General features: G+C 37.1%; 1 protein-coding gene across 1 annotated transcript in view; it reads right to left on the bottom strand.

Annotated features, from left to right (window-relative positions):
• Positions 1-13,759, bottom strand: part of COL19A1 (collagen type XIX alpha 1 chain) — a 181,731-nt gene that overhangs the window by 139,806 nt on the left and 28,166 nt on the right. The window contains exons 5-9 of the mRNA XM_014870248.2: positions 10,624-10,747; positions 9,960-10,235; positions 8,144-8,224; positions 5,900-6,025; positions 5,373-5,435 (exon numbers count right to left, since the gene is read on the bottom strand). Coding sequence (XP_014725734.2) covers positions 5,373-5,435; positions 5,900-6,025; positions 8,144-8,224; positions 9,960-10,235; positions 10,624-10,747 — 670 coding nt within the window. The remainder of the gene's footprint in view (positions 1-5,372; positions 5,436-5,899; positions 6,026-8,143; positions 8,225-9,959; positions 10,236-10,623; positions 10,748-13,759) is intronic.

Raw genomic sequence — 13,759 nt, forward strand, 5'->3', positions numbered from 1 at the left:
TGGTGAACAGTAGTAGTACAAGTCTGGCATTTATAGGATATGAGGTACACACAATGTAACAACAGCAAAGGTAGAACCATGAGCTGTAAGTCTACTGTCAGGATTTACTAAGGATGACAGTGAAAATCCTTTTCAACTGAGCTTCTCATGGGTGGGCAGGTGTTCAGCCACCTCCAGGAAAGCAGGGCTCTATCATGGTGACTTGGGAATACAAACAGCACCACTCCAGATGTCCCCCTGCTTCCTCCTTATTCCCACTGTTTTATATACTACTTTATCTACACTGAGCATGCTATCATGTTTAGGATATGGAATATCCCTTTGGTAGCTGGAGTCACCTGTCCTGGCTGTATTCTCTCCCAACTCCTTGTGCACCCCCAACCTCCTCGCTGGTGGGGTGGGAGCAAAAGAGTCTTTGACTCTGTGCAAGCACTTGGCAATAATGAAAATATCCCTGTGTTATCAACCCCGTTTCCAACACAAATCCAAAACATATCCTCATACGGGTTACTGTGAATAAAATGAACTCTGTCCCAACCAAAACCAAGACACAACATCACCAGAAATATTCAGGTGAGAAAAAAAGTGTCTATTAGCAAAAAGGGGAAAATGAATTCACATTCGGAGAATATATTAGGAGAAAGAAAACTCATCCCAAAGGCAGCATCACTCCAGGGTTTCCCTGGTACTGTGGGAGCAGCAGGGAGTATATAGATGAGGAAGTATCATCCCTGTTACTCCTAGCAAAGCCCCCAGCTGTGTTCTGTCCCATCAGTGCAGGAACTCAGCCTCACCAAAGCCTGAGCTGGGTGTCACTGGTTTAACTCTTGCACCAGTGCCAGTGACCCTGGCTCCCCTGCTCCTGTTTCACCTCTGGAATGGCCCCGCTGGGGAAGTGTGACATTCCCCACACCTCTGAGCACCTCAGAGTGGTGAGGACTTGCTGCCACCATCTCTTCTCTTCAGGAAGACTTAAACTCAGGACTGAGAAGAATGGCAAATATGTTAAAAAAGAAAATAAGTAACATTTCAGAACCATTTATAAGAAAAAAAATGTTGTGTTGCTAATGATATTTTCCCTTTTTAATTTGATAACTTGGATGATGGTAAAACATAAGTAGGATTATCCATAAATTCTTAGGTTGGTAAGCATGAAGTGTGTCCTTCTGCTTACTGTAAGATTTTATTCTACTAAGTATACTAGAAATTCCTGACTTTGTCATAACTGACAGCCAGCCATATTTTGCTCAATTTTCTTCTTTTTCTTGAATTCTAGCTTCTAGGTACCTATGAATAACCTCAGCAACAACGACTGGGCCAGAAAGGAACCATTCTCAGGGCGGCATAGTACAATAGTACATAGTACAATGTACTCGTACAGTGTAAGTACAAGTAGTAGTACAATGTACTAGTACATTGTACATACTACAATGCTTCAGCTGGAATCAAGTCGACTGGATTTAAGAGGAAAGTCAGAGTAGCAGGAAAGAAAGACTAGCAAGGAAAATAAGCAGAAAGAACAGTTCAGACACTTCACTTGTTCTACAGGAGATCTTTTTTGCATATTACAAATATTTTCCTAGTGCAATAATATATTGCATAAACCTATCTCTAGCAATCCCAAAATAGCCTTTTAAATGTCTTTTTCCTTATGTAAAATTTAAATTAATGATGTTGAATAGCAATAAATTTCTCCATGGTGTGCATCAACAGGCATTTTAATATTTGAAAGCAATCTGCCTCTGGCTTTTTGGTCCCTACTTCACTTACAGCATTAACCAATGACCTATTAACAGAGCTAGGATTGGTTTAATATTATATCAAAATATTTAAATCTGTTTAGATCTCAATTTAAAATATTTCATGTGCACTAACTCTGCTTAAAAGAAATAAAAGTAGAAAACACAGTTAATTTTTTAGCCTCTGAGAGAGAAAATCAGTTTATATATTCAGCATATATGTAATAATTCCAATTACAGTCATCCATATTCTGTCTTTCTGAAGAATTTCTACGTACTGAGGAAAAAACAGGACCTTTACAACATTATCAAAAGACATTTGCTAACAAGAAATATGTTTGTATTATTCTGAGGAGCTAAATACTGAATGCTGAAGTAGTACAAATGGCAACTGAATAAAAAACCACAGTAAATATGTCACTCAGATCAGCAGAGGAGAAAACCCAACTCCACAGCAGATATCAAAATGTGTTAAAATCACAGGAGACTTCCACCTGACTTGTGTCTCCTTGCAATTTGTAAAATACACTATGCTAAGAATCAAACTGCCATGAGAATAATACAGCATATTATTTAGGGATAGTCCAAATTGTACACTTAGTAAGTAGCAAATAAAGTCGGTCTCAGCAATTTTTTCAGTTTTAATTACTGAGAAATTAAAGATCAGGAGGTGGTCCCTTGCTGCAGAAGCTGATCTCTCAACAAAAATATCCAGCAGAGCAAACTAACTATTTCATGCCTGATGTATCAGAGATAACAGTTTTGAGTGAAGAATTGTCCCCATGATGTCATAATGGAAGGCCAGGTATACAAACAGGAAGGTCATTCACACAAATAATTTTGTGTCAATAATTAGCATAATTTTGATCGGTGATACTCCTGTGCATTCAGATTCACAGCTTGCCAGACATACATCAATATTTGCATGAATGCTTGTTCCAGTGAAAATATAGCACTCCAGTCCTTTGGGCTTGCAATATGCTTTGAATTTTGGCTCAGACCTGTTCAGAAGTACTAAGATGAGCCAAGAGTACAGGAATGAAATGCAAACAGACTAATAATTAAATTCAAAATGCCTAAAATGGCTTATAAGCTATCATACTTTATACAGGTGATAGCTTAGATGTTTCTGAACAGTCTGACCTTAGGGAACAATGATGTTAGACTGAAGAGATGGGAAATTTTGAGGGGCTTGAATGCAGCCTAATATCAAACTGTGTAGGTAGAGACTTCCTTGTCAATTCCACAGCAACAAAAAAAGACATGAATTCAATCATAATGTTAATTAGAGTGAATTGGAAATTGGAACGAGATAAAATAAAATAAAAGGATGGTAACTGCTGCACTGAAAATGAGATAATATCAACAGAATAAGAAATTTCTCATGAAAGAGGGTAAAAAATTAACATTTCCACTTAGATGCTGCAATGGCAAGGACATTTAAATATAGTTAGTTGGATGCCTATAGTAATATGATTTAGAAGCAAAAGACAATAAAATGAGAAGCTGAGCACAAGCAAAGGGGGAAACATATGCTTAGGAACCAGAAACAACTTAGAGAAGACCTGCTTTTTATAACTGGCCAGCAAAGTTATCAAGAAGCTCCCTATTTTGTCCATAACATATTACAAGACACTCAGCCAGAGTCTCTTAGTTTCCTTTACATAATTTGACAATAAATCATGTATCCTACATGTCTGGAATGTTCTGGAGCCTTTCTGCCTCTTCAGGTCTAATTATTAACGTAACAAGGCCACCATTGAGAGTGATCGTTACTCAAAACTTGCGTAAATGCAGAGTCAATGAGAAAAATGGCATTAAAATCTCAGAGAATGTTGCTTTCAGCTCCATCATGGCAGGCACTATTTAACACAAGATTTGTTTGCTCCCAAAGGTCAGTGAGCCAATCCTGATGACAGTCATACTGTGCCCTCCATCCAAAGTCCCTTCCCCATCCCCCAAAAAAGAAAAAAGCCCATCCACTGTGAAGCTAGGGAGTAACAAGTACTGGTCAATTATAAGAAAAGTTCAAATTAAGTAGCTTTGGACCTGCTTAGTGTATTACCCCTGCCTTTAACCTGCTGATTCATTCTTTTGTGAAAGAACATTCATAAAAGTCAATATACTCTCTTTAGGTTAAACTGCTGGGTGCAGTGGGGTTCACTGATTCTTAGTTCCATGCATAGAGAGTCCATGCAATGAGGCTCCTCTTGTAAAACAAGTGGGAGAACAGAACCAGAAGTTACCACAGGTACTCACATGCTTTGTTTAGAGGCACTATGTTTAGCATGGTAAATACTGCTCATTGGCTGGGAGATTTAATGATAAAAAAATCAGACTTGTGAAGTCTGCTTTCCCAGCTTAGTAGCAATAATGGTCTACATGGATCAGGTCAGGAGCAGAAAAGCAGTTTTCCAAACAAATGGTAGGAAACTCCCTATGCTGGTGGCATGGGCTAAAATTAAAAGCTGGCAATTGTTTAATGTACTCAGGATCAAAATTTCATGATTAAGTCTGAAAACTGACAGTAGGTTCAGCTGGACTATAGAAACTGATATGATTGAACTTTTTTTTTTCACCTAAAAATACAGCTTGTGTCAAAAGTGAAATATATACTGGAGGGGAGGACTTGTGGTGGGGGGCAATATACTATCAAGGAATGTTCTTAATTTCAACCAAGTGTGTAGATAAGTCTTCTCAGAACTGGCCCTTTTCAGTCAGACACTGCAGGTGTAGGAAAAGCCCTGGCTGTCTTCACAATCTACTTCAGATCACATATTTAATGGTGTGCTGCAAGGTAGGATGTTGGGTTAGGACACCTCCACCCTAACCTCTGGATTAGGACATTCTGTGCATCTTCCTCTCACACTGCATTCCCTGAACTCAATTCTTACCTCACTGTCTTTGTGGCAGATTTACAATAGTTTATTCAATTAGCCCCCTCTGATAGCACATGGAAAACACATTCCCAGACATGTATCATCCCATTCAGCATCCTCCAACATAATTTAAGGAATGGAGTGTGAAGGGAAAACACCTGATATCTTGATCAATATTATTAGGAAATTCCAAGCTACAAAGCATAAGAATATCATGGTAAGAATTACAGGAAAATTCAGAGGAGGCCCAAGGAAAGGACCAACTGGCCTGTCCTAGAGACTTGCCAATGTCAGATTCTTCTCTCTTCACAATTAATAAAGTTTCAGGTACGAGTGCTGTCAAAGAATATCTTGAAGTCATATTTCATACCCTCACACAAGGAGGGACGATTGCAAGGATGATTACTCCACAGGGGATTCTGTCCATCAGCAGTGATATCCATACATGACATGGACAAATTCTTGTCAGAATATATACATGCCTACTGTATAGGGCATGGGGACAGGGCTGGGGAGGCATGTGCTCCTCAGGCAGGTAAACAGTGCTCCACAGAGTCGATGAGGTGACCCCAAGGTGAGGCAGCTGTAAGATGCCTGGCTGGGAGCTCACACACAGAGCCAGACACTGACTGATAAAGGATCCAACCCGTGTTCAGGCAGATCCTTTAACGAATAACAGAATCCATATAATTCCTATTTAAGAAAGATAAGCCAATGACAAAGCTTGAAAGAGAGAATTCAAGTGATATTTTACCTTTTCACCTTTCTCTCCTTTCTGGCCTGGCAAGCCAGCTACTCCCGGCAATCCTGCTTCTCCCTGATTTTAAAAGAAATAAAAAAAGTCAACAATGCAGATCTAAAATATATTTGGTTAGGTTTCCTGTCTTTGTCACAAATGCCTAACAAAGCAAATGACTCAATAAATATCATGCAACACCCAGGAGAAGTATTAAAAGAAAACAAACATTACGCAGAATGTAATTCATTCTCACGTAAAAACATTTACACTAAATATAATGCTTAAATATAATTCTCAGTTTTACCATGGTATTTCTTTTGGGTGTATATTCAAACAATTAAATCTTACTGACACCTCTAACTTTACATTAACTAAATCCAAAATGTACTGTTTCTTAACTGGGAAATACAATGTAAGTATGTTATGATACCACAAACCAGTAAGATTTTTTCATGACCGTAAAAAAACGCAAACCAACTGTTTTTATATCTAACAGGATTAAAGAGCATGATGTATTAAAAAGCAACAGGGAAACTTTATACTTTATTTGGAAAGCAGTAGCATCTCTGTGTAGATTCTTGTTGTATCCCTGGAAGCGTGTATATTTTGCTGGCATGAGCAGTCGCTGGTGATGAAGTCGTAGCCAGTAACCTCTCCTCACGTGGGCACTAAAACAAGAAGATTTTTTGGTTTTTGGTCCACTTTGGTTAATAGGTAAATACCATCCAACCACTAGTTTTAAGTTATCCTCTATTTTAATACTCCTGTACAAACTTTACATGGAAAATGACAACAAATTCCAAACAGAGAAAAAAGCTGTAAAAAAAGAATTTTAGATATTGAGATCCTTCTGTTCTAAAATTGATGCCAGTTAAAACTGATATGGCTGTCCCACTTCTTTCTTCCAAAAGACAGAGGAATAAAGGGGAATAAAGTCTCCCAAAATTACAAGTAGTGAAACAGAAAATGTCCATGGGGAGAATAAAGAGATAGCACTTCTCAGTCTCATCCTGTCCTCTGCCCTGCCCCTAAGTATAAAATATAAAAGTGAGTAAAGTGAGAGCTAAGGGAAACTTTATTTTTTTTTAGTTAAATAGTTCTGGCATACATAGTTTGGAAACAAACAAAAAAGCCCTGAAGCCAAGATTTACCTGTCTGTGACTCTTGAGAACTAAGCCAACCTGAAGAAATACTACAGGACAAACAAATAGAACCTGCTAAATTTCAGTAAGTCTCATTAATATGTAATGAGGTTTTTTTCTTTTTTTCGAGTCTTCTGTCAGAGAAATTCCCATAGGATTTACTGCTCTAGCATAGAAATTTGTATCCAAGTATGAATTCCTTCCCTTAAATTACTGAAAATGTGGCTATTGCAATGAGTAAGGAAGTTGTGAAAAAATAAATCAGAAAATGTAATGCTAGTTTTAATATGAAAGTCATTAACAAGTAGTCCACCATTTCTTACATCATAAACATGAGATATACAAATGAAACTGAGGCTTTTAGCTACATAGATGAATTAATAAAGCCTATTGTTGAGCTTTTTATGTTCATATATAATTAGGGTTTGTTTTGTTCTTGCTTTTTTTGCTATTGTGTCATAACAGCTCATTAAATTGTATTTCCAAGCACCATTGCTTGAATGAGAGAAATCTCATTCATTACACTTTTTCATAAGCTTATACATCCAAGAGAAAGTCTGCATTATTATCAAGAATACATTTAGAAATATATTTGAACTATTAAAATTGAAATTTCCCCCTGAAATTAGATCACGTTTCTCTCATGCTTCTGAGCACCCAGCAGTCTTCTGCTCCTCTGCTCTTGGGCAGATTTCTCTCTCCCATCCAGGTACACTTTCCCCTATCTCTTCGTGGATGCAATCCATCAGTCCTTCTACACCCTCTGGGGTTTTTTTTGCTGACTACAACCTTGGTGGTGATGGCACTGTTCACTGACTCAGAGGAACCTAATCTTACAGACTACTCATGGCTACCAGGCCAATAATTTAACACAATGTCTTTCCGAGGCTTTTTGTGGTTTGTTGGGTTTTTTAATTGGCTAGATTGAACTAAATATTTACATCTTCAACTTCAAGCTATGGTTCTACTGTCTTCCAGTTTACACTGATTTTTGTCTATGAAAACAAGAGGGAAAAGTGAACCCATTAAACTAAAACAATGTTTTCCCATATGTTAAACAATATATATATGTCAGCATGTGCATTCTAAAGAAGAAAGTCCTTCATAGAATCATCAAGGTTGGAAGAGCACCCTGTAGGATCAAGTCCAACCATCAGTCTACCACTATAACTTGCCAATTATGAGAGACCCATTCCTCCATTTTAGTGTATTAAAATAAAGAAAACTCAACACCCTCCTATCTTCCTTTTCTTCCACTGTCATGCAGACTCTCTTGTGTGCTTTGCTTACATCATCTGTAAAGCTTCACAAGATGCAACTGCTACTATAATGTCCTCTGTTGTTTGAAATCATTCTGAAGTCATCACAGTGACTTGCTTCCCATTCTCCGAGGCTTCTTCTGTTACTAATTAGACTTTAATCAATGTTAAGAAATGCATTTAAAAAGCACTAGCAGCACCTAGTGCCTTTTGCTGATGTTCTATTGTACCATTTTTTTAGGCAGCAAAAAACGATGTACCATGACTCCATTTTTAGAAAGTAATTAAACTATCACCTCTATTGAAATTTTTTTACAACTCTTTAGCAAGAAAAAACAAAGCAATTTCTTTTGTATTAACATTTGGATTTTAACAGATAACTTACCAAGTCTGCAGATATTTCACAACACGTATCTTCTGTTGCAAGTTGTGAATTACAATAAACTGCTAAGTGGTGAAGTTCAATCTATTAAGAAATACAAAATAAATTAAAAGGAGGTTTAAAAAATTATGTGTTACGGCATGCTTTTTCTTATCTTGGTGTAGTAAACTTTCACTTTGAAACACTGCATATTTCTGAAATGCTAGAAAAAGACAAATCCAAAATAATTACACAGCTTCTCATTTAAGGAAAAAAATAGGCAGTCTATTACTTTGATGCAAATCACATTTTAGATTTCATTTATTTTCATGCAAGTTGCATCTATCTGTATTGGTTTGCTATATTACACAGGTATTTTAGACTTGTAGACATCCTCTGAAAACCCTTTTTTCAGGAATGTAGTTTTCCTCTGCAGGAAAATAACATAAAGGTTTGGCAAACTCTCTATTACATACATCTATTGCTTTGGGAAGACCTTTGTCTGGACATCGCCACTAAACCACATGAAGAGCAAAAATCACAAATTCTGTACATAAAGCTTGTGCTTCAAAGACTTTGGGTGGATTGATGAGATGACAAGAAAGTAAAATTCTAACTAGCTATTCTTATCCTCATATACCTCTTTCTGCATCAGTTTCATATCCTCTTAATCTCCCTCTTGCACTTAGTAATGAGAAAAATGACCATTGGTACAGGATCTGCTCTGGTGCCTTCATCAACTTTAAGCCCATAATGTTTTCCTGCAAACGTGGAAATCCCAATTGACAACTTCCACTCGGAATTATCCAGTTCATACCATGCACCCAGCAGAAAACACCTGCTCTTTCTTCTGCACGCTATTTGGAAATGAGGAGACTGTACACACATTTCAAATAACATTGAACTCAAGTCTTAGAAAACCACACAAAACATGAGCTTGGCTCCATGAAATAAGAGCTCTGAGTCCAGGCCAAAGTATTAGTGCTCCACAAGAATGATTCCTCCTGCAATGTTAGCTTGCAGTTACTATGTGCTATTTTCCTCTGGAAAGGTTTCTGATGGTCACTATAAACTCCAAGGCAGATGCTTTAGACCTGGTAGCTGCATGTCAGTGTACTTAAAACAAACTGATATTTCCTGAAGATTTCAAATTACTTGCTGTGCTTTCAAATTACTTGCTTTCAAATTACCTTCCTCCCTGCATGAGAAAACAGAAAAAGGCATCCCTGGGACAGAAAATAGCTCGGAATATTATGGGGTTTCTTTGGGTAACTCTTGCACCATAGGCTACATGAAATATACCTCCGGCCACTTCCTAATCTCTCCCTTTTGGATAAGGGAGAGACAGCTGTGAACAATGTGCCCCTATTTCTACATTGCTGAATTACTCTAGAAGACCTCAATACAGAGGTAATCCTTAATTATTTTGTGTCTCCCCTTTATCAAAGACAAAGTGTAACAGACGACTGATACAAACCTATAAATAAACCTTACTAAAAATGAAAGCAAAAAATCAGTACTGCAAGTTATCTTTAAACATAGTAATAGCATATCTGTGGTAATTAGGCGGCTCTTTCTTCAGAAATACAGAAAAAATAGACTCCTTAAACCAGGACTGAATTTTATGCAGTTACTCTGGCAACAGCTTTGTCTTAACAGATGCTACAGCACTGAATAATGTTTAGAGAAAGACACTTAAGGACTTCAAGTTAAGAATACAAACTCAAAAATAATGACTGGGTTTGAACATTTTATCTATGTGATTCTTTACAACTGTGTTAGTAAAAGCATGGCTAAAACATTACTTCAAGTTATCTGTTTGTCCTTTCATACTACTCACATCTACAGGCTTATCATCTGCAGCACGAGAAGCAATCAGTGTCCTTCCCTGCAAGTCAATGGTGAATTTTTCATCAGTCTGCTTTCTCTCAATTAAATTACAATCCAAATAGAGGGAAATGATCCCTGACTGCACGCTAATACCAAGCTTATGCCACTGCCGATCAAACAATGGATAAATTTCTCGACTCTTAAAAGTGTAGTGCAGTATATTTCCCTGAGAGGATTTGGTCATATATTCCACCACCTTTTTTGTACCATCCAGAAGGACAGAGATCTGAAAGCAAGACAAAATAAAAGAAGTGGTTATTTAGAAGTTATAAGAAAGAAGCGTATACATAAACCATATATAACAAAAATATTTCAACTACATACAATGAGCAAGAATTATGTTATGAAGCATTCTTCTATGTAACTTGGTAAATAAATATCAGCTATAAGTCATAACATGCATTTATTCTATTTTGCAGTCTAAACTGAATAGATGTTGCTAAATTTCTGCCATTCCTACAACAAATTATTAATTATTTCACAGCAGTCTGTCTGTTTAATATAAACTTTAGCTAAATCCATTAATGAAACATCCATTACTACATGTGCCATATTACATGGGGAAAAAAAGAAGCAGCAACTTTTTTAAGAAATAAATCAAAGATGACTCTAACCTCAGGTGTGTCATACTGATTTAAAACTTGCCATATATACCAACGCTCTTTCTTGGTATTTCGCCGTACACGGAACGTAGCAACTAGAGAGTATTCTTCAGGAAGCCCATTTGGAAATACTTGCCTGGAACAGGAAGGAGGAAAAAAAATTCTTGTTATTCTTATACAAACAAGCACTGCTTAAAAGGAATTAACAGAAATAATACCTGGTGAAAACAAGAAGCCAAACACTTGCTCCCACTCATACACATTCACAGGCCTCGACATTCAGAAGTGTTTCTTCTCAAAAGTACAGTTCAGTCTCTTTATAAGAATAAATGACTGAAAGTTTTGTAATTAATTTTTGTTCTAAATTTTTCAGCATCTGTGATTAATATGAACAAGAGTCTAAAAAGAAATGGTGCAAAGTGATGTCCCACATGAAAGTATTTTAAAATACGTTTTTTCCCAGTTTATTGCTTGGGATACTTGAATAAGTTTTGTAAAGGATTTGTGGAATAATCCCCATCCCTGGAGACTTTCAAAACACAGCTGGTCAGGGCTCATAATAACCTGATCTAACTTTCAAGTTGGTCCTGCTTTGAGCAGGGATTTGATCCAGGGACCTCCATGGGCAATGACTTGGACATCTTGAGCATCAGAACAGTTGGACTTTAGCAAGCTTGAAAAAAAATAAGGAATGTATTTTAGAAAAAATGGTTTACTGTTGTTCTATTTTCTTACCTAAGATGCATCAAAAAAAGTCTCAAAAAAAGTCTGACCTATACCACAGAATGCACCACAACACCACTTCCATGAACTCTTTGAAAAGTTTGTATTTCACAAAAAATAAATCTGTACCTCAACTTTAGAGACTTTGGTAATTATTAAATATACACTACTTCTAATTCTAAATAAATTAGGATGGTATAATCAACTTTTTAAATTTGAACCTTTTACATTTTGAATTTTTTCTTTTCTAAGACAAGCGAGAAAATAAAAACCACAGATCTCTACACAACACAGGAATAACAAAAGTGTTCATATTGCTGTTTGCAATCAGCTAGCTGTGGTGCAAAAAGCATTCCCTGGATCAGAGCTCAGGAAACCTGAGGACCCCCCACGCAGCAGAAAAATTTCCTCAATTTTATTTCCCACAATCACATGAAGTAAATGTCTTCGTTCTACAAAAATACTGATGGAATAACAATGTGCTATAAAGCTTTCCTTAAAAACAAAACAAAATAAAACAAACAACAAAGGTGGGGGCAAAGAAAGAGCAAAGCACTACAGCTGATGAAACAATAGCCCCACAACCCTCCTTGAAATTGTTGTACTTAGGATCTCAGGAAAAATGCCTCCTGTGCAGAGAAGCCTGCTCTAAATCCTGCCAAAGAGCTTCTTTAAGGACTAGCACCTATTTAAGTCCCTTATGTGGGAATCACACTTCTTTGGCTTATTTCCCACAGCTGATTCCTGTTTTATCCTAGGACCAAACTGGCTGCTATCCCACATTGTTAGTGGACCCATATGCTGTTGTACAGCCATAGACGTTGGAATGTCAAAAGGCAAGGCAAAAGAGAATAGGCTTGGCTGTACTTAGACCTAGATTTCATACATTGTATTTCAAATATAGCATAAAGAATATGTTTCATGATTTATAAAAAAATACCTTCAGCAGGCATGAGTGTGTGACTGCAGAACAATGAACTATCTGGACGTGGGAGCAGCCCTGTGGTTTCCTGCACCCCAAGCAGGCTAAGGAGATGGTATCTCAGGTTTACAGCTGTAAACTAGACAGGATATCTGGCTGTAGGAGCATCTGATTAGCTCTCCAAAATCAATTAACTTTCCCAGCTAAGTTCCATATTGGGGACACTGGGGAATTCACATTAATGGACAAAGGACAAACAACGGTGGAAGAGAAATGATCAAAAGTCTTCATCAAATAAAAGAAGGGGAAACCATGGCCAGGAAGGTCTGGAAGACAAGCAGAAGCAGTCTTTGGGCAAGGTGGCACTATTTTCTACACACCCACATTCACCCACCCCTCCGTTGCTTTTTGCTACATGCCTTCCTACACCTTTCAGAGCCATCTAGATGTATGACAGCATTAAGTCTTCTAAAATTGTGTTTCTTTAAGAATTTTCTCAAATAAGTTTGATTATGTGAGTGCACGTGATATAAATTTACCTTCCTTAACTCTTTACCAAACAACCCAGGAAACAAAAGAAGAGCTAAGGTATGGGTCAGCATTACAAAAACCAGCAGGAGTTCACTCTAACTAACTTCCCCTACCTTTGAGCTGACAAAGAAAACTGTATTGAGAGAAATAAGAAAAGCAGGCAAGATCAAATTAATTCCTAAGGACATTACCGATTTCAGTGAAGTCAATTAAAGAGGCAAGATTTATACAGAATTGGACCAAGGATAAATTCAGTCACATTCACAAAATAACTGAGGTAGGAAAGTACTTCTGGAGGTCAATGGGTTTATTCCTGGGTTTAAAGTAGGGACAACATGAAAATTATATCAGGTTACTGTAAGTCCTATCCTGACGAGTTTTGGAAGTATCTAGAATGGAAATTATTCCACAACTCTTTGGGAAATCTGTTCCAGTATCTGGTCAACAAACTGCACAAATTTAATATACAACTACCATATACCAGAGATATAATTTAGCAGTATCTTTATTTTGAGAAGAGTTATCATTGATGTCTATATGAAGATTCCTTGGTGACCAAAAATCATTAACAGATGCTTTAAAGTACACACTTCACAGTCAACCCTTCTAGCTAGATGGTGAACGTGGAAAGGAACAAAATAATGGGATGCAATTCCCAGACAACCAGCTGGCTATCTACTACCATATACAATTTCTCCTATGCTCTTGCTCCCTGAATGGCTTCAAGTGGCTGCAATAGAATAAAAAAGCATGCACTGAGCATTGAAGTGACTTAGGTACAGATGATTAGTAAGATACTTCAGTGATATTAAGTATTATTACCATGGTATCTTCTACTCTGCAAAATCAGTTAAAAATCCTCAAAAATAGACAAAGTATGTACATGTTTAAACAATCAATATATGAGAGAAATAAAAGACCAAACAGAAAAATGAACATAAAACCTCATGTTGGAACATGAGAAAAGCCAAA

Source organism: Sturnus vulgaris, chromosome 3, assembly GCF_052056855.1.
Source record: "Sturnus vulgaris isolate bStuVul1 chromosome 3, bStuVul1.hap1, whole genome shotgun sequence".
Classification (NCBI taxonomy): Eukaryota; Metazoa; Chordata; class Aves; order Passeriformes; family Sturnidae; genus Sturnus; species Sturnus vulgaris.